Genomic DNA, 21178 nt, shown 5'->3' on the forward strand with positions numbered 1-21178 from the left:
AACTGTCCACCGTGTACAGCGTGGCTAGTATCAGACCACTAGTTAACACAGAACAAACTGTCCACCGTGTACAGCGTGGCTAGTATCAGACCACTTAGTTAACACAGAATAAACTGCCCACCGTGTACAGCGTGACTAGTATCAGACCACTAGTTAACACAGAACAACAAAAACAGGAATCCTAGGGGCAGGGTGGGTTCAGTTCCCAGATGAGCATAAAAACTAGGCCTACTTGCACACAACTGTCACCCCAGCACTTGGGAGGCACAGGTTAGAAGTCCCAAGGCCATTCTCGGCTACGGAGCAGCCTACACTACATGATATGATGCCCTGTCCTGAAACAAAAACAAACCAGGGTTTCGAGCCCTCCCTTTTCCAAACACTCCTTCTTACTGCAATACTGTATTAGTCCACGCAACAAATTAATCCACAACATTTCTCCCACTTCTGAAGACAAGTCAGAAACTGCTGTTTCTCAAAAAGTTAAACAAGAATTAACAGCCAATGCACAAAACCATCTGCCTACTGAAGAAACCAGCACTATGAAATTGCTCACACATGTATGTGTATAAGTCTGACTGCACATGTACATAAATGTATTGTGAGTGTGATTGTGCTTGTGCACATGTCTGCATGTATGTATGCATGTGTGTGCACATTACATGTCGGGGTGCATACATGTGAATGTGTACAAGTGTGTGTGCCAAAACTGGATTGCATTGCCCAAGAATTCACCACCTCTTGAGGAAGAAGTAGAAAGTGGAAACAGCTCAGCTTCTTATAAAGGCAGATTGGGGGTAAAAGCAATGACCTAGCAAATAGATTTTAGCCTAAATAAAATAACCCAAAGGGCCAGTGAGTCATCACTTCTCTAGGACAGAGCAGCAGGAGATAAAAGTTCCTTCTGAAGTCAGAGAACTGGGGATGAGCCTCTGGCTCTTTGGGAAACTTCATACTCATGAGAGCTGTGCCAAGGGAGCTAGGGAGAACACTGAGGAGCGACCTGTGTTTAACTCACCGGATCTAACACCCTCTGGCCTCCATGGCACACACAAAATCATGCAGGCACATACACATAAAAGAACTAAATTTGAATTAAATAATAAAAAGTAGAGAATGGGATGATGGCTCCATGACTAAAGTGTTGGTCATGCAGCATGAAGACTGGAGTCAGATCCCAGCACCCAGCAATGCAGACAGGCCTGGGATGCACCTTTAATCCTAGTGTTCATGAGGGAGGCAGAGACGGGGGGGGGAGGGGGGCGGACAAGTTGGGTAACCAGACTAGCCAAATTGGCATGCTCTGGGTTCAAGTGAGAGATCCCGCCTCCATAGTTAAGGTGGAGATCAAGGAAGATACACTGACCTCTGGCCTACACCACACACACGCACACAATCATGCAAAAATAACTGGAAAATGTAAGAATCAACAGAAAAACTATTAAAAACGTGCCTATAGTATTAACAGCAGACATCAGGTATCAAAAGCTTGCATGCAAACAATCACAAGCCACAACTGAATAAAAAGCTGAGTGTTAAGACAGCAACAGATGAAGTGAGCAGGCACAGACTCAGCAGGAAAGTATAAACTTTGCTGGAGAAAATGCTACAAAAGTCCTGAAACAGGGCTGGAAGGAATGGAGGGGACCTCTGTGCTGGGGAGGGGAATTCAGCACTGAGGATAGGATTCCAAATTTAACAGGCTCACAGTTAAAAGGAAAAGAGTTCTTTCCTCCATTTGAGTCAGATCAGCTAGTTGTAAAGTTTACTTAAAAACAAAGATGTAGGAACAGCCAAGATGGCTGATACAGGGCCCTGCTACCAAGCTTTAAGACCTCAGTTCAATCTCCAGGGTCCACAGGGTGGAAAGAGAGAACCAATGCATGAACATGGGCTTCTGACTTCCATACACGCACCATGACATGCATGCACATATGATGTGGGATGTCCTTCTGTATGCTGTGAACATGTGTTGCTTTTAGTGGTTGATGAATAAAGCTGCTTTGGCCTGTAACAAGGCAGAATATAGCTAGGCACAAAATCCAAGTAGAGATACAAGGAGAAAGAAGGCTGAGTGGAGGGATACCAGCAAGTCACCGGAAAAGAAAGATGTACTAGAGGACAAGTAATGCCACAAAGCCATGTGGCAATATACAGATTATTAAAAATGGGTTAATTTATATGTAAGGGCTAGCTAATAATAAGCCTGAGCCATCGACCTAGCAATTATAATTAATATTAAGCCTCTGAATGATTATTTTATGAGCAGCTACAGGGACCAGCAGGTGGGAGAGAAAGTGGCCCGGTGGGACTGGACAAGACAGAGAAAAGCCTCCAGCTACAAACATACACACAAATAAATAAAAACGCAATTTAAAAAAAAAACAAAGCCTTTTTTAATGGCTTGATGGCAGGCAATGAGTCCCACTTACTGTGTGCTAACATTGGACCCACCAACAATTAGACTGCAGAGCTGGCACACCAACAGAAAGAACTGACAGACACCTACAAGGTCCAGAGGTGGCCAGAGGAACTTGTCACACAACAAAACCACCACCTCCACCCACACAAACTTAAGATGGCTGAGTTAGAGGAGAGAGGGGCTCAAATTCTCCATTAGTAGATGCCAAATGGACCCGATACTTAACAGTTACAATTGTTTTTAAATTATTACATTATTATTATTATTATTATTATTATTATTATTATTATTACTATTGTGTATATAATGCAGCCAGAGGACACTTTGTAGGGTCAGTTCACTTTCTCCACCTTTATGTAGGCTCCAGGATCAAACCCAGGTTGCTACACCTGTCTGACAAGTGTTTTATCCACTGAGCCATCTTGCCAGCTCAATAGTTTTTAAATACTAAAAACTGTAAAACCTTAGGTCACTATAACTACATGGAGTAATTACATACAACTGTACTAAGAGAGTAGTATAAAACTCTATTACTTCAGAGAAGAATACAGAATAACAACTCTCCTTGGGGAAGCTGAGTACATAGGCAAACAGGTGTAGGAACTGAGGGCACAAGTCTAAACTGGTTCTAACCCGATGGGCGATCATTTCCAAATGTCATCAGAATTTCCAACACATATGCCCTCAAGACCCAGTCACCCACTTCTGAGATTTTCTCCAGAGACATTTTGACACATGGGCAATCTCTTGCATTTCAGAATATCTGCTCTGTATTTGTGGGGGCTGGAGGGAGACAGTCTCACATATCCCAGACCAGTACTGAATTTCTGTAACAGAAACTATTGAACTTCTTTTGTAATTAAAAAAAAGGGCAGAGAACAGATGTAACACATATATGTTAATTAGACAGTAGTTAAATTAATTATGGTATTGTGCATGACAAAATATACTAAGACTTAAAAAAAAAAATCAACCACAAATCTCCTGAGTGGGAAAAATCTCTAAGATATAATCAGCTATAAGAAGACATTGTCAAATGAAATACATAATATGTTCCCACTTATATGAAAGACTGTAGATAATAGAAATATACCCTGTTTATTGGTGTAAGAGTCAGAGAATCCTAGGATATGCAAAAACAATAATTACTTTGTGTGGGAGTGGAGGACAAAATAAGAGGACCTTCCCTGAATCCTGGTAGATGCTTTATAGATTTCCTAGCCATATGGATATTTTACTCATGCAAAGTATCTTCTTCCTCTCCTACGGCTCTGCCCAGAGAGCAGCTAGAAAGTACTGCATCCATCTGGAAACCATGAGAAGATTCAGGAAAGAAAGGGAACACTCTGGGCAAGGCAAAAGAGGCGAGCATAGGATGGCAGCACCAGGAGGCTGAAATAGTCAACTTTCTAACGTGGAGCCTCCAACATGGGAACATTTTCTTTAAGCAGCTTTGGTAGCATTATATTCCCTGTGGCTGAAAGGATCCTAACTGCTAGACCAGCATGGTGAACCAAACTCATGCCCTCTGTGGGTACCTAAATTCACGTGCAAACACGTGATTTCGTTTTTTTGCAAACAGCCTAATTTCATTTATCTTATGGATTACAGTATTTAGATAGTTTCTACTCATGCATCGCCACCTAGGTGGATTCCCAAACACAGCCACTATGCACAGTGCTGGGATAACTTAGGTACACAAGCACCTAGTGTATGCTGATTGACTCCTCTGGGTTCGTCCTTAAGGAGGGTACTGCTGGATCACGTGGCAGCTCTATTTTCCTCTGAGGCACCTCCACAATGTTTTCCACAACAGCTGGAGAAATCCACCTTTCACCGGCAGCTACCCTCAGCCTTGCCACTGTCTGCTGTTTGTTTTCCAGATGTCAGCCATTAGGATGAGACTGAGTCTTAATAATTTGATTTGCATTTCCCTGATGTCTAAGGATGCAGAACTTTCTTTTCTTCATGTGTTCAATAACCATTCATACTTTTGAAAAGGTCAGTTAGGTTCATCTGGCCTTTTATCAACAGGACTATTAGTTCTTTTGGTGTTTACAGCTCTGTCAGAAGAAAATCTGGCAGGCTCTCCTGTTCTGTAGGCTGCACCACCACAGTCTCCTTTCCAGGGTGGGTTTTTTTTGGGGAGGGGGTGCCAGGAGCTGAACCCAGGACTTCAGGCTCTACTCCATTCTCCTAGTCATCACCAGCCCCTAATTTCAATGTCCCCTTGTCAAACTGTCCTATCTCTGAGTCATCGGAGTTATGTTTAGAAAGGTCTGCTTATGCCCATATTTTGAAATGTTTTCTTCTAGATGACTCAGAGTTTGGGGTCTTAAAGTTTTTGATTCACTTTTAATTGATTTTTGTGCACGGTGAGAGATGGACATCTAGTTTCTGTCTTTAAGATGTAGTTATCCAGTTTTCCTAGCACCATTTGTCAGAGAGGCTGGCCTTTCTCCAGTCTGGAGAATCAGATGGCTGTAGATATGTGGCTTTGCCTCTGGATCCTCTATTCTGTTTCCCTGGTCCACAGCATGTCATTTTCTGCACCAGTCCTGTGCTGGTTTGCTAGCGTGGCTCTGGAACTTAGGTCTGCTAGCGGAACCTCTGCTGAGCGCTGACTGGAGAAGCAGCAGGACTGCACTTATCTTCCATTCCTCGAAATAACCAGGGAGGCACAGACAAAGTCCATACTTCCTCCAACCCCAGTTTAGTACCTTCTGGAGCATCCATAGGTATTATTATAGTCCCCAGCTTCCCTCACAGGAAGGCTAGAGCCATGTGACCACCTCTGGCCAATGGGCAGGGTGTAAGATCTTTGCAGGACAAATCATCCAAGAGGTGTTTAGTACTCCAATTCTCTCTCTACTCCATTCCCAGGGCACACGGAGACCTGGTGTTACAGCAGCACAGCCCTGTGAAGAGATGGCCTGGGCCTCTCAGTCGCTGTCTGACTAAACAGGATAGGAAGAAAACTTATGTGGGAACACTTTTGACATTCCCAGCCATTCAGTTCCCAAAGCATTCTATCACACCTTGGATCGGCTTTTCAATCAAAGAAATTTTCTACATTAAAGTGCGTCTGCTGTATACCCAACTCTAGGATCGGTCTTTGGGGACACGTGGGGAAGTAAAGAGGTGTTCTTTCACTCAGCAGAAACTCTTTAAGCACTGTGTAGTCTTTGGTCCCTGTCATCAGATACTTCAATCTCCATCAAGAGAGAAAATGCATGCTTATTAAGAGAAAAGACGATGAACAATGAGTGCTGAACCTGCGGCCTCGCTGGCTCCCCAGGCTCCCCACTGGCACAAAGGACAATGTGCTTTTCTGCTGAGTTCCCTCTACTGCGGATTTTAATTTCCTACCACAGTAGGTGTCATGTCACTGTATGGGTCCCCAAGGGGGACAGCTCACTGGGCTATACCCCGCTAAGCTACAGAAAGTGGGTGCTCTGTCTGTGCTGGCTTCAGGCTGCCTCTCCCCAGACGGCACAGGACAGGCACTAAGTGTCGTGTGCTTGAACACGGCATTCTTACACCCTTGCCCACTGTTCATTACACGGTCAGGAACTTCAGTGTTCCTGCTGCCTTTCGTGCCCCTTGGCTTGACCACCCTGGGTTTATTTAAACAGAGAAAAACAAAGCTTCATCGAGGTCAGGACATCCTTCCAGAAAAGCTAGGCGGCTACCATATTTCTGGGCATAAATATTCAGTTTACATAATGAACCAACTAATGAAGTGACTGCATATTCCTTAGCAACTTCCTACTAACAGGAGAGTTTCTGGTCTGAGTTTCTGGTCATGAGTTAACACCAGTACTATCAAGCATAAATGCATGACTCCTTAAGAAAACCATGTACTATTGGGTACAATTTCCTCTTACAAACCATTAAGCTGATATAAGATATTCCATAATTTAAAATGAGAGAGGGTGTATTTTTTCAATCCGGGCAGATTCACCCCTCCTTGGGCAACCTGGAAGTCCCTCACTACCAGGAGGTCACCAAACTTAGCATAGACACTTGATTGACAATAACATACTCAGCCCAGAACTCCTGGACTCCAGCAATCCTCCTGCCTCAGTCTCCTGAGTAGTTGGGACTACAGGCATGTGCCATCATGCCCCGCGAGAGGTTATATTTTTAGTGTAAGATTTAATTTTTCTTGTGCATAGTTGGGCTGCCCACACAATGATAGAATACATACTATATGGTCCATAAATTTTTAGGAGCTCAAGAGAAAAGTGTAAGTCTAAAATTAAGGTGCTTCTACTCCAAGAAAATGTGACATTTCCTTATCATCCATTGCCTTCTGATTCTAGAAGGCAGCCATCTTGTAAGCATCCCCTTCCAGACATAAAACAACCAACACAAACCCCAAATTAACTTCCGCTTCCCCATAATCCTCTATATGGTTGGTGGTGTGAATGTTTAAGCTCGGCCAATTAGCCACCCACAGCAGCCGAGTTAATTGCATAATCTCAGACTGTCACGGCGCAGTGGAGGATGCCGTGATTCTCCTTTCTCTTTACAAAGCTCTAGCTAATTGCGAAGCTCAGCAATGCTCCAGATGCAAAGGGCAGCAGGCTTTCAAGTCCAGAGCGGTGTCACTGCTTATCGTCTTCCAAGGGACATTGTTACACAGAGGCTTCTTTAACAACTGTCCAAATACCTAAATTAGCCAACCATTGCTTATTTAGAGCCAGGCTCACTGCTCTGGAATAATGATGGGCAATCTGCAGGGCAAAAATGAAGATTCTGTCACATGATGGCTACACATTCATTATGTGATCCGCAAATTAATGTCTGCTTAATGGACGTGTTAATCCAAACTGACGGTTGACAATGTGCTTCTCTCCTTAATAAGCCCTGCCTGTGAGGAGGAGGAAGGAGACGCGGTGGGAGACTCCTGGGAATGAGGGCCAGGGGCTTCACACAGCATGCAGCAAGGGGGGGGATGACAGTGGGGGGGGACACTTCGGCTTCGGCATCCCTTCACTAGCTGCACTGCGTACCTTAAGGCTTCGGCAGCGCAGTGGTGCCATCTCCCTGCCTGGAGTCCACTTCATAACCCGCCGCTGAGTTCCGGGCACTTCCCTGGTCATATTGTGGGGCAACTTTGATGTAGTATGCGTTTTCTTGCTGGGTGGACTTCCCCATACTGTCTACAAGATTGCACTTTTTGTACGGACACACAGAGATATAATCCTGTCAAGATGGGCACAATGGAGCTAACTAACCCCAGCCCAACAATAATTTACCAAGGAACTAAAATTCGCTTTCTAATCTTCTACCACTCTCTTTCCTTTGTTTCTTCACCTACAATGACTTTACGTTTTCATGGTAATTGGCACCTATTTGCCACACTGATTTTTATTTATTTATTTATTAAAGATTTCTGCCTCCTCCCCGCCACCGCCTCCCATTTCCCTCCCCCTCCCCCAATCAAGTCCCCCTCCCTCATCAGCCCAAAGAGCAATCAGGGTTCCCTGACCTGTGGGAAGTCCCGGGGCCACCCACCTCCATCCAGGTCTAGTAAGGTGAGCATCCAAACTGCCTAGGCTCCCACAAAGCCAGTACGTGCAGTAGGATCAAAAACCCATTGCCATTGTTCTTGAGTTCTCAGTAGTCCTCATTGTCCGCTATGTTCAGCGAGTCCAGTTTTATCCCATGCTTTTTCAGACCCAGGCCAGCTGGCCTTGGTGAGTTCCCAATAGAACATCCCCATTGTCTCAGTGGCCACACTGATTTCTTACACAAGCCAGGGATCATGTTCTGTGAAATGGGCCACCACCCCTCAGCCATCACTTCTTGACAGTGCTTGTGTACTTTTTCAGTACAACTTCTCTGGGAGCTTACTGTATGAAAGCTGTGCGTGCAAGCATTACTCTTGACTCAATCCAGAAAAAAGTTCAGCCAGTGACTTTAAATGTTGCAACCTCAAGAGGTCATTTATTGTTGTTTCAGTTTCTTCTTGGTCTGGTCTCTGGGCCCCCAAGTCACCCCAACCATTTACCAATAAACTAGTATGTAACTACGTTAGGTCCTGGTGGATCATCCCTAATGCACAAGACCAACAGGAGGCAGTCCTAATGACAGGAATTAAAAGGTCCTCAGGCCTCCAACCAAAACCAAAACTACCTTTGCTCTGAACCTGCCAAGTTCCCAAAAATTCTCCTAACAATTCATCTGCTTTGGTTTTAATCTTGAGAGCTGAGGAAGCTTTGATTAAAATATACACAGAAGGTAAGCTACTACTCAAAACGGATCCCCTCGCTGGAACTAATTGAAAACTGTCTGTTAAGGAATAAGACAACAGGCAGCACACTGGGTCCTGGAAGGGACAGTCAGGAGGGTGATTAGCAGGGACAGCAGTGGAAAAGGCTGGCTGAGGAGGCCAGGAGGCCAGGTCACTGAGAAAACAGGGGAGACAGAAGGTCCCCTAACCCGATGGAGACACACTGCTCCGGTGAGGGCATCTTCTTTATAGACATTTCGCTGTCTGCACCCCTCTTACTGGCAGTCACCCCACCTGGTCCTAACAATAATAAAAACGGGCAGAACACAGGCCCAGATAAAAATCAATAAGTTTGAACCCTAGATGACTGAGGGACTAGTAAGCTGTCCAGTCCAGCTCTTTACAGTATGTAAAAGTTACAATTTGATATCCAGGGACTCAGTGGTTCCGATCCTATACTGCTCTTGCAGAGGGCTGGAGTTTGGTTTCTAGCACCCACACTGGATGACCTAAAACCATCATTAACTTCAGGTCCAGCAGGCTCTGATGTCTCTGGCCTCCAAAAGCACCTGCACTCACGTGCATATATCCACAGATACACGTACACATTTAAAAATGATAAAAATCAAATTTTTAAATAAAATGGTAAAAATAATTGGGGGGGTTGAAACAGGATTTCTTTGAGTAACACAGCCCTGGCTATCCTGGAACTCACTTTGTAGACCAGGTTGGCCTCAAACTCAGAGATCTGCCTGCCTCTGCCTCCCAGGGGCTGGGATTAAAAGTGTGCACGTGCCACAACCACCTGGCTAAATAAATCTTTTTAAAAAATTTATGTCTAAAATCCAACCTCTCCAACAGACCGACTTTAGACCTGACTGCCCCTCCTGCCCCTTCTGAAAGGTGACACTGCAAAGAGCGGCTGAGCCAGCAGTGTCTGTGCCCCCGAGAGTGAACCGAGCAATGCGTGTGACATCACTTCACTCTGACAGGAGGCAGAGGTCTAAGCTGCCGCCTACTAGATACCTTGCGGAGCTTCCCCAGGCTCGCTGACATCTAGACCTCGGTGAGTGCATGGCAGACAACTGCACTCCCCCCCTCTTCCTTTCTCTGCCTGTTTTTGGTGAGCCTTTTGGGTGGCTCTATTGCCAAGTGCCAGTCATGAACAAATGATACAAAGCTATTTATTAGATATGGTGGCACATGTGTTTAATCCCAGCCCTAAAGGAGGCAGGAAGGAGTCCAACCTGATCTACATAGAGTTCCGGGTCTTCTAGGACTACAGTCAGATCCTGGCTCAGAAAAATAGGGGGAGAGGGCGGCACAAAGCAGTAGTGTTCAAATTGTGCAAGACCTTTGAAAACAGACACTAATACCCAAGCTGGCTGGAGCTGTGATTCTGAATGTTAAACAAGGAGCTGCCACTCATGCTCTGGAACAGATAAGAGATACAGGGACACAGAGAAGCAGAGACACACAGACGGCATACGTAGGACTAGAAGACAAGACGGAACAGAAAAGGATAAAACCCAAAGCAAAAAGGTTCCCATTCTTCAGGACACCCCTTGGCATCATCAAATGACAGTCAATGGAGAACAGTTACTATAGTCTGGAGCTTGCAGCCTCCCAAATGGTAAAGATCACTACCCCCATGACCATGTCCACCATGAACACATGGGGGAAGGCTGTCTCCACTTGGCCACCAGTCTCCATGAAAGACTTCTCCCACGAACTGCCTCTATTAACTTCTTATTGAGATGATGTCTCACTCTGTGGTCCAAGCTGGCCTACAAATCCCAGCAATGACCTCGGTCTCATAAATGCCAAGATTACAGGAGTGAGAGACTATGCCTGGCCTATGTCTTCTCTTCCTCATGGTGAAGTTCTTACTGGAAGAAGCCATTTCTTCTCACCTTGAGTTCCTCTGCTTACCTGTCTTGGATCACCAATCTGGACCAACATCCGCATCACTTCTCCCCTTGTATCTACAGGACTGAATACTGCCCGAGAGCGCTGAGGGGCCTCAGGAAGCTGGCCCCACGACACCACTGCATTTGGAAACCTTGCCCAGGACACCACTCAGCGTTCCCTAACCCAAGCTTTCATTCGTCTCAAAACCGACTTGACTTCAACAGGCTTCACACATTTTGTAAATGCTTTCTGACACCTGGGCTTCCCTGCTCCTGAGAAGCATGGGACCAACAGGAATGAACTGCTGCCCCTCCCCCAGCTCATCCTAACACCGTCATTTGCAATCCTGGATGTTTATAACAACCACCGGGGGACCACCCACCCCAACCAGCTGCACTAGGAGTGAAGTCTGAGGTGGGGCCTGGCAGTGCGGCCCTTGAGAAGCTGCATCATTCCTAAGACCTAAGTACAAAGCTGATGCCCCTGACCTCCAGTCACTGCTAAAGGACAGAAGAAGAGACTTTCTCTTCTGGGCTAGTTTCCTTCTAGGACATTCCGAGCCGTGAACTTCCAGGAGCAGGGAGAGGACAGGGCTAGAGATGTAACAATTTCTCCATCATTAGCCCCAGCAATGGAGGCTGAATTCAGGGCAGCTGTCAGCTATATGCAGAGCCAATCACTGGCTGGCAGAGAACCTGGAGAAGCCAGCCCGGGAACCTCTGTGACCTCGCCCTTGTCTTACCAGGACACCATTTTCAACAAGCCAACCAAACTGTGGCAGCTTCAGGCGTTTACAAGCCAGAAATTCAACAACTGTGAAAGGAAATTTCTGACTGTAATCTCCATAAGAATGCCCCACCTAGCATGAGCTTCAGCTGAACACCCAGAGCTTGCTAAATCTGGAAAATTAATGAAAACTAAACTCAATAGGAAAATACAGTCAGACACTGTAAATGAGCAGATTTTTACACAAAATGGAAACCGTGCAGAAAACAGCTGTAGCAGCTCCACGCGAGTCCTCAGGGCCGCGGTGTCCCTGTAAAGAAAAGTGTCCTACCTGATCAGATCTGGCTCTGCACCCTCATTCTTAAACGAGGCCAGGAGCAGCCGTTCTCGGGTGACAAGGTCATCCAGCAGGTTCTGTCTTCGATCCCCCTCCAGCTGTGTTCTGCAGAAGGCTGTTAAGGTCCAACAGTGGGTGGCTCAGCTCGCTTTCCCCGGGACTTTAGTAACTCTTCCAGTCACCTGCAGTTACTAAGGCTCCACCCACAACCACCCGGAAGAGGCTGTGTTCCTATCCTGACTTCCGTCCTACAGGGAAAGACTGTACCACTGCACATGGCTTCATAAACACTGACAGTGCTTTCACTGAAAAGCACACTAGGTAAAGCTTTATTTCTTGTTTTTTATTTCTTTTGCCAGTGAGCAGCCAACCAGGGCCAGGGCAATCTGGCTGCAGGAGTCCTTAGGCTTAAGCTACAGGTGTTAACTTTCATGGAAATTTGTGTACTCATCAGTACCTTAAGGTGGGGCTGGGAGGAGGCTTGCCCAGTAAGAGCAAGGCCTCTGAGTCTGACTCTAGTGGTGCAAAACCAAACCCCAAACACCCTCCCTGAGAAACCTAAGGTTTGGAAAGGGTGGGGACGCCCATCCTATGCAATAGCTCCAACAGAGGCTTCATGAAGGCTGCTTGGAAGTCACAGTGTCCTGTAAAAGCTGTTTCTGTCCACTCGTTAGTTAAAAGTACTATGGATCTTTGTGGAAAACTACAAACAAGTTCTATTTAATGTGTTATTCTAGTAAATGAGGCAGACTAGGGGTGCAGAAAACAGAGTTTCACCTTTGGAGCCGGCTGCTCCTTTGTTGGTGTGTGTGAGTGTGGGTGTCAGTGATTGTGGGAGTGGTATTCTTGTGTGACAGGAAGGAGAGGGGTTCAAGTCACAGTGTACGTAAAGGTCAGAGGACAACTTTGGGGTTGGTTCTCTTCCTCTACATTTACCTGGGTTCCAGGGATCCAACTCAGGTCTCCAGGTGTGCATGACAAGTGCTTTATCCACTGGGACGATCCCTGGTCATGGCTGTTTCTTTATATGGAACTCAACATCACTTACATCCTTTGGTAGGTTTTTAGTAGTGGGACTTGAACCCAGAGCCATTGGATTTACTGCTGAACCACATCCTCACCCCTAAATCCAAAATTCCTTTTTGTTTGTCTTTCTGCAACAGAGTTTACTATGTAGCCCAAGCTGGTCTCCAACTCCTGATCAGCTTCCAGAGTGCAGAGATTACACAGTTGTAAACTGTGAACAGCCAAGGTCTATACACTAGCTTTCTGGAAACATATTAGATGCTGAGTTTCATTCCTGTGTGTTCTCAGAAATGGAGCTGAAGCAGTGGCTCGGTGGGGGAACTGCCTGCCCTGCAAAGCTGGAGGACCCGAGCTTGGATTCCTACCATCTACGGAAAGTCGAGCATGGCAGTGGGCACCTGTAACCAGAGCACTGGCAGGAAGTAGAAGTGAAGACGGGTGACCCCAGAACTCCTTGGCCAGCCGGTCTAGCCAAATGCAAGAACTTGGGGTTCACTGAGAGGCCTCTCTCAAAAAAAGAGTGGGAAGCGATAGAGAAATATGCTCGACATCGGCCTCTGGCCTCCACATCCGCGTGTGTGCATAACCACACACGTACGCTCACACCAAACAAGAGCAAAGAAATGTGGAAGAAAACTCCACCACATTTCAGGGTCCAGGAAGTCAACAAAGAGTTTTGAAAGGCTCTGTCTGACCTCAGACATAAGAGGAAAACAATTCACTCTAAATCTGTTGTCTTTGTTTTTTTTGTTTTTTGTTTTTTGTTTTTATAACCAAACGGCTGAATGGCTGGCAATATGAAGCAGGACTGGCCACTGACACCAGTTCTAGCAACAGCAGTAAACATGAGAGATGGCTGCTTCAGATTACAGATTCTCTTGTTTTTACAAAGTGATCACAAGACAGCAAGATGGCTCACCAGGGAAGGGCGCTTGCCACCAAGCCTAAGGACCTGCGTTTGATCCCTGGTGCCCATGTGGTAGAAGACGAGAACTGACCCCTGTTGGGACTAATTGAGTCCTGGCTTTCAGCTGCTTTTCCATCCTAGAACCTTCTAATTAAAGTTACTAGAAGCTGTGCCTAGCTTAGAGGATCAGAGGATGGGATTTTCACCTGTCGGCCATTGACTGCAGTGTATTTAAGCCTACATGGTGCTAATAAAGAGGGGCTTTGGTATCAGTGTTTAAAGGTCTGCATGTTGGTCTTTCTCTGTGTCTGTATTCTCAACCTCCAGCCCCTTGCCCGAAGCTCGCAAACTGGGGTCTAGCGCATAGAGCGCAGACTGGGGCCTCAGTGCACGGCAGACCCCTTCAAGGCCTCCAACTGCCACAGGCACACCACGGTATGAGTGTGCCCACATAGGCCTCTAACTGCCACAGGCACACCACGGTATGAGTGTGCCCACACAAGCGTATAACACATGCACAAATAAATAAATGTAATAAAATATTTTAAAGGGGTTACAAAACATTGTGTTCAAGCTCCAGAAGTTTCTGAGAACTTGACAGAACCAAGGATTATAATGACGGTTGCCTGAGAGGGAAAAATGCATGATTCAGGGATCTACAAATGTGACTGTTAATTTTGTACAGAAAAGTGCTGGCCAGCTAACAGGAACAGTAAACAAATCCTGCCCCCCCCCCAAAAAAAATCTCCCTCAGTAGCAGAGTTATTAGGAAAATCATAAATCTAAGCCTAAGTCTTAGAGTCATAGTCACTCTACATATTAAAAAATAATAATGATAAATGAATTCTCTCAACATTCCGGCATGCCACACTTCCTCGGGTCCAATCACTACCATTACTTTTTCATTTCCCACCGACGGTGGCAGCAGTCACCAAGTACCCCATCTTGAAATCATGAAGTAGCAACTGTAACTAAGAAACAGAAACCTCAACTATTCTCTTCTTTAATAAAAAGGACCAATATTAGCCTTTGAATCAGTGCCAATCAAGAACAAGTATCTATGTCTCTTCAAATTATTGATAAACTGCCAGTAAAGCAGAAAGCTCTTAATCAATTTAAACAAAGTTCCTTGAGTGCTAAGGCAGGGGGAAGACAGAAACGGAGATGAGAATCACAGAGAACAAGATAAAATGGAAATTCTACATTGCAGGGCTAGGAGCTGAGTCCCGATACAGCGAGCCTTGCCTACACGCTCAGCTCAGCTACCCTGTCAGCCTCCCATCTGGCAGAGATTTCAGCATCCAACCACCCAAGACAACAAACACTGGACATACGCTGAACATAAACCCAGTGTTAAAATTATGCACAAATTCAAATGGTTCTGGAATTCAAACAGAAGAATATTTTAATAATCTTAAGTTTGAAAAATCTTTCTAGGCAAGAATGAAAACCTACAGATAATGAAGAAAAACCCAGAAGTTGTGACTATGTGTGTGTACATGTGTGTATATACCCGTGTGTGTGTGCGTGTGTGTGATATACCTGCACCAACAGTTCATGGGCATGGGGAAACCGGAAGCCTGCCTTGGGTGCCCTCCTCTGTTGCGTTCCACTTTATGTCTGAGACAGGGCCTCTCACTGAACCCAGAGCTCTCTGACCGACTAAATTGTGGCAGGTTTTCATGTGAGGGCTGGAGGTCCAGACTCAAGTCCCTGTCCCCACGCTCACACAGCAAAGCACTTTACTCACTCAGCCATCTCCCCGGTCCAATTAGATAACATTGAAGTCTCTGAAAAATAAAATGACTACTGGCAAAAGGTAAGCAAAGGACATAATACAGCAAAGAAAGGAGACGCTGAGAGCTCGGGTGGAAAGACAGCTGCATGTGAGTAAGAGAGACACAAACTCTAAGACACACCTTGACCTGCCAGACTGGGAAAACTCTGGAGAGGACTCAGGAAGTTGGTGTTTGCCTCCATTCCTGAGGGAAATGTAAACAGGTTTAACTGACTGCCAGGCTGCCTTCTATGAACCTACAGTGACATTCCCAACAACGCAGATGCAGCTCACTGCAAAACTATTTAGATGGATTCTGGAAGCGTCCTAGGTATCCGCCAATATCCTAGGATGCCAATAACTAAGGCATCCATGTGATGATTTCAGGCAGAGACGATTTCAGGACGCTGCTTATGGAGAGATGATGGTGGTAACTGACAATTCTGGGTACTTACAAGGGCACAAGGGAATTCTGGGTACTTACAAGGGCACAAGGGAATTCTGGGTACTTACAAGGGCACAAGGGAATTCTGGGTACTTACAAGGGCACAAGGGAATGACTGTACATGGCATAAGCTCCACAATGCACGGTGCTCAACCAAAATGGAGGGGAAGAGAGAGGCAGCAGCAAGCTAGCCAGTGGATAGAAGTCTCATAAAGATCAGGCTAAGGAGTGTGTGTGTGTGTGTGTGTGTGTGTGTACAGAAAATATTTCAGAAATCTGTAAAATTTCCCTAAGGAAAGAGAACTGGCAACTTAAGGTGCAATAAGGACTGAATACCATCTGAATTGTTGCTGGCTTTTTCTTTTATCTGTGTGCATGTGCACAACCATGGTGAATACGGTCAAAAGGAATGAAAGATCCAGGAACACAACACAAAGTAGTCCCCTTATGACCTGAAGAATTTCATATTCATTTTTAATTAGATACATAGATAGACAGACAAACAGACAGACAGACAGTCTAGGATAAGAAACTCCAGCCATTCACATTGTTTGTGTTGAAAATGAGATGGGACAGGGTGGCATTGTGGGAGAAAAAGGAGTTCTTGGTTAAAAAATAACAAGAAGTGCATTAGTAGAAAGTATTGTTAAGAGTATTTTATGTATATGGTGGTCCATCTGCATGTAACACCTGCAGGCCAGAAAAGGGCATCAGATCCCATTATAGACTGCTGTGAGTCACCATGTGGTTGCTGGGAATTGAACTCAGGAACTCTGGAAGAGGAGTCAGTGCTCTTAACTGCTGAGCGATGTCTCTGCCCCCAGAAAATATTTTATAATAAATAATAATAAGCCCTGTAAACTTATGTTCTGAAAAATAACAGACACAAGTTACAGATTTAAAGCAATGCTCAGAATGAGCCATTCACCCCAATGTGGAGAGCAGCATGAGCTGGTGACTGGGTCTGCAGATCAGTAACTGAAGACACCTGATGCTACAGGAGCCACAGGGTCCCCTAGGCCAGTTCTCACTGTTTTCCAAGTGGAAATCGAGAGCCAGCACAATCTATCTAAGTTAGAGCCCTACTCTTTCCTCTCTACACCAGAACTCCCTCCTCGGCACCTGCTGGGCACTAAACATCTGGGCTTTCTCCACGCCAGGGGTGCTGGCACTGCTCACTGCCTCCTTCCACTGCTTACAGCCCCACATAAAGCAATATGCCCAGTATAGCAGGAGCATCCCTAACCCAAATCCAAACTCTCAAGTGCTCAGAAATTCACTAGCTTTTGACCACTTCATCGGGATACCACAGGTGGAGAATTTCATAGCAACCAAATTATTTTAAATAGTCTACAAAATTAACTCTAGGCTACATGTAAAACAAACATACACTTTATGCTTACACTTGGGTTCCCTTCCAAGATGTCTTATCATGTACATATAAATATTCCTAGATCTGAAATATTTCCAGTCCCATGAAGTTTTGACAAGGAACACAGCCTAGTATGCCAATTCAGAATATCCCTATAGACTCCAGCTAACTCTTGGAAAACTACAATTAGCCAGCCACTCTGCCTCTTTGTTTTATGTTTTATTTTAGCAGACTGAAACAACAGACCCCCAAGGAGATGGGAGGGGCTGATCCCACGAGGCACTTAAAAATACTTCTTCAACTTCTCAAAGCAGGATTAGTCCCACCTCTGAAATATTGAAACTTGGTGTGGGACATGTAACCTTGCTATGTTAAAGTTAAAACCTTCCTTTTTATTTAAACAGAAAGGGGGAAATGGTGTGGGAAGTTCTTCTGTATATGTGTTGCTTTTATTGGTTAATGAATAAAGCTGTTTTCAGGCAATGGCTTAACAGAGTAAAGCCGGGCAGGAAATCCAAACAGAGCTGTAGAGAGACAGTAGGCAGAGTCAGGGAGAAGCCATGTAGCTGCCAAGGGAGACAAACGCCTCTGCTGGAGACGGATGAAACTCTGCCAGTAGGCCACAACCTCATGGCAATGCACAGATTAATGGAGATGGGTTAGTTTAGGAATAAGAGCTAGCTAGAAATGCAGTTAAGCAATCGGCCAAACAGTATTGCAAATAATAGAGTTTCTGGGTGATCATTTGAGATCTGAGCAGCCAGGAATGAACAAGCAGACCCCCCCCCAACAGAAACTCAAGCCCATGGAGGCTGAACTGGTCTCTGGCCTCAAGGGGCAGGGTTGGCCCTCTGTCTCAGCTCTGTGTGGTCCCAGGGACAGTGTTGATCCCTCAGCACATGGTGCCAGACTTCCAAGTCAGGAACATGGGAGAGCAGCTACCAGTTACACATGTGGCCATGTATGGACTGAATGTTAAAAAAAAATAACAACAAAAGAAAACTACCTACTACTGTGGAGAAAATGACAAGACTTTAACACCAAAACCTACAAGGAGATCTAGTGACAGACAAAATGATAAAATTTCTCCAAACACAAGAACCATGTCCTTATTTTTCCCATGTTCCCAGATGCCACTGAAACTATCATAGAGTCAGTGCTGGAGAACCTCAGCTCCACTGCAGGCCCAGCGCTATTTCCAGAACCCCCACGTCTCCCCACTCCCACAGTCACTTGGGCTTATTACACGGTGGTATCACATCTACCCATCCACCCATCCTTTTCCCTAAAACACAGAGTTGAGGACCACTAAGAGATATCTAAAACATTATCTGTCCAGGCCCTCTCCTAAAGCACCAAACACCTCTGATACTGAATACTTTTGAAAAGAGGTTGTTTTCACTCTCCTAGAAAATGGCAAAGGCTGGGTCTGGAGAGATGGCTTAGCAGTGAAGAGCACTTTGCTCTAGCAAAAAACCTGAGTCCGGCTCCAGGACCCACATCAGGAAGCCCTCCACGTGCACTAGCGCACACACACTCACACAGACACAGATACATTAAAAAGGAAAAGAATAAAAAGGGTGAAGGTGATGGTTTTGAAAAGCTAACAAAGGACAAGCGCCATGAAAAGCCGACTGAGAGTATTTTTAGTACTGCATGAAATCCACACAATGCCTCCCACTGCACAAGCTATTCTTGCAACCCCGTGAGGCAACTAAAAGAAAATCTGGAAATAGAAGTGACTGGCTGTGCGCGGTGGCTCACACCTATAATCCCAGCACTTACGAGGGTGAGAAGTAGAGGGCTTGCCTATAGTTTAAGGCTAGCCTGAACTATATTGTTAAGTTTTAGGCCTGCCTGGGCTACAGGGTAGATTAACTAACTCCTTTGGAAATGTATAAAGCAGATTTGAGCATCCTGACTGCAGGACTCTGTCTTGCTGATCAATCACAAGCTAACGGAGTCAAACTGCACAGCTTTACTTTTGAAAACACAACATCAAAACCACTTTTCAGGAAAGAATGTGACACCTCAGGCCTGCACTCATGAATCGAGGTGTCCTCATCTTGTACCTCCTGTAGTTTCTGGGGAACTTTATGAATACAGGAGGACAAAACCATGCCCGTAAAGTCCTGTCAGTTCTTAGTTACGACGCACAGTAAGAGAGTGCCTCTCAAATGCTCACATTCCAACAGGCACCCAGTGCTGGGTGTGGTGCTGTTCACTGGAGGCAGGCAGGCCTCTGTGAGCTCCGGGCCTGTCTGTTCTACATGGCAAACCCAGCCAGAGTTACACAGTATCTCACAAAAGAAAAGTCACCCAACTTTGCTTCCTAGAACTGTATTTAAAAGTCACCCTGTGATGTGGGAGGCCCCTCTGTGTGTTGCTTGTATTGGTTAGTGAATAAACTTCCTTGGCTTGATAGGGCAAAACTTAGGTAGGTGGAGAAGACAGAACTAAATTCTGGGAGGAAGAAAGCAGAGTCAGAGAGACACATGGCTCTGCCTGAGACAGAATGTTTCCTGGTAAGCCACTGCCACATGGCAATACACAGATTAATAAAAATGGGTTAAATCAAGATGTGAGAGTTAGAAAATAAGAGGCTAGAGCTAATGGGCCAAGCAGTGATTTAATTAATACAATTTCTGTGTGGTTATTTCAGGGCTAAGCTAGCCAGGCAGCCGGGACAAACAAGCAGCCTGTTCTTTGCAACAACCCTGTCTGGCTGGAGAGATGACTTGGTGGTTAAGAGCGTTTGCTGCTCTTGTACAGGACATGAGTTCAGGTCTCTGCACACACACTAGACAGCTCACAACTGCCTACAACTCCAACTCTAGGGGATCCAACACCCTTTCCGGCTTTCTCAGGCACTGTGCACACATATACACACAAACACAAATAAATAAAATTAAAATAATTTTAAAGAGGCAGCCTTTTGATGATTTGTGGTCATTTTTTTAACAAAGGATCACAGTATCTTAAGATATAACTAATACAACACAGTGAACAGAACACTGCGTCACCCTTTGTGATTAAGGCTCCTGTGGACCTGTGACCGCAGCAAGCAGTTGTCAAAGGCACGCCATGGGACAGGGGATAGGAGACTATGTTTTCTACTAAAGAATTCAGCTTCAAGGCAGGCAGTGGTGGCTCACACCTTTAATCCCAGAACTCAGGATCTCTGTGAGTTCCAGGCGCCTGGTCTACAGAGGGAGTCCCAGGAAAGGCACCAAAGATACAGAGAAACCCTGTCTCAAAAAATAAAATAAAAAACCAAACAAACAAAAAAACCCAACAAAAAACAAAATCAGCTTCAAACAACAGACTTGGAGCCAGATAGTCATGTGCTTGAATCTGACTCTTGTATCCCTAGCTATAGGGTCCGGGGAAAGTTACTGATGTATCCAGGATTCTTCTCTATAAGATTAAACTCCCTGCAGGAATGTTGGAATCTCTCTACCTGTATCCATGACACGAGGTGACAAGGTTGACCTGGTCAAATTACCTTTTTCATAAAGAAGAAAAGATATTTCCAAAACCAAGCATATGCAGTGATTAGTACCGAAGAGCTTCCATCTGAAATTGCTTAAATTTGGAGGAAGATTTGAATTATTAAAAATATTTAAGAGGGAGGATGTTGGAGAAATGCCTGGGGCTAGAGTCATAGAGCATGCGCTTAGTGTGTCCAGGGCTCTAGGTTCAATCCCCCGCCCCAAACCAGCTACCAAACAAAAAGGTTGTTAATACTATTGCAGTCACTGTCGCCTTTTTCCTTCTACAAGAGGCTTCCCTGAAAACAGGTTTCGGAGCGCCCCCGTGTGGTCTGTGATCCGAATGTCACCTCTACCAGCAAAGCTCAACAATTGGTGGGGAAAAGATTATTTTTAAAAGTTTTTATAATCCAGTTGAGTTTTTATTTTTAATTTTTCAATTTTTAAAAATTTCCCTAGGAGCCGGGCGGTGGTGGCGCACGCCTTTAATCCCAGCACTCGGGAGGCAGAGGCAGGCGGATCT

At 45.3% G+C, this 21178-nt stretch overlaps 1 protein-coding gene across 1 annotated transcript in view; it reads right to left on the bottom strand.

Annotated features, from left to right (window-relative positions):
- Window positions 1-21178, bottom strand: part of Stx8 (syntaxin 8) — a 245969-nt gene that overhangs the window by 214390 nt on the left and 10401 nt on the right. Inside the window, exon 4 of the mRNA XM_005349830.2 lies at window positions 11632-11742. Coding sequence (XP_005349887.1) covers window positions 11632-11742 — 111 coding nt within the window. The remainder of the gene's footprint in view (window positions 1-11631; window positions 11743-21178) is intronic.

Source organism: Microtus ochrogaster, chromosome 7 (assembly GCF_000317375.1).
Source record: "Microtus ochrogaster isolate Prairie Vole_2 chromosome 7, MicOch1.0, whole genome shotgun sequence".
NCBI classification, from domain to species: Eukaryota; Metazoa; Chordata; class Mammalia; order Rodentia; family Cricetidae; genus Microtus; species Microtus ochrogaster.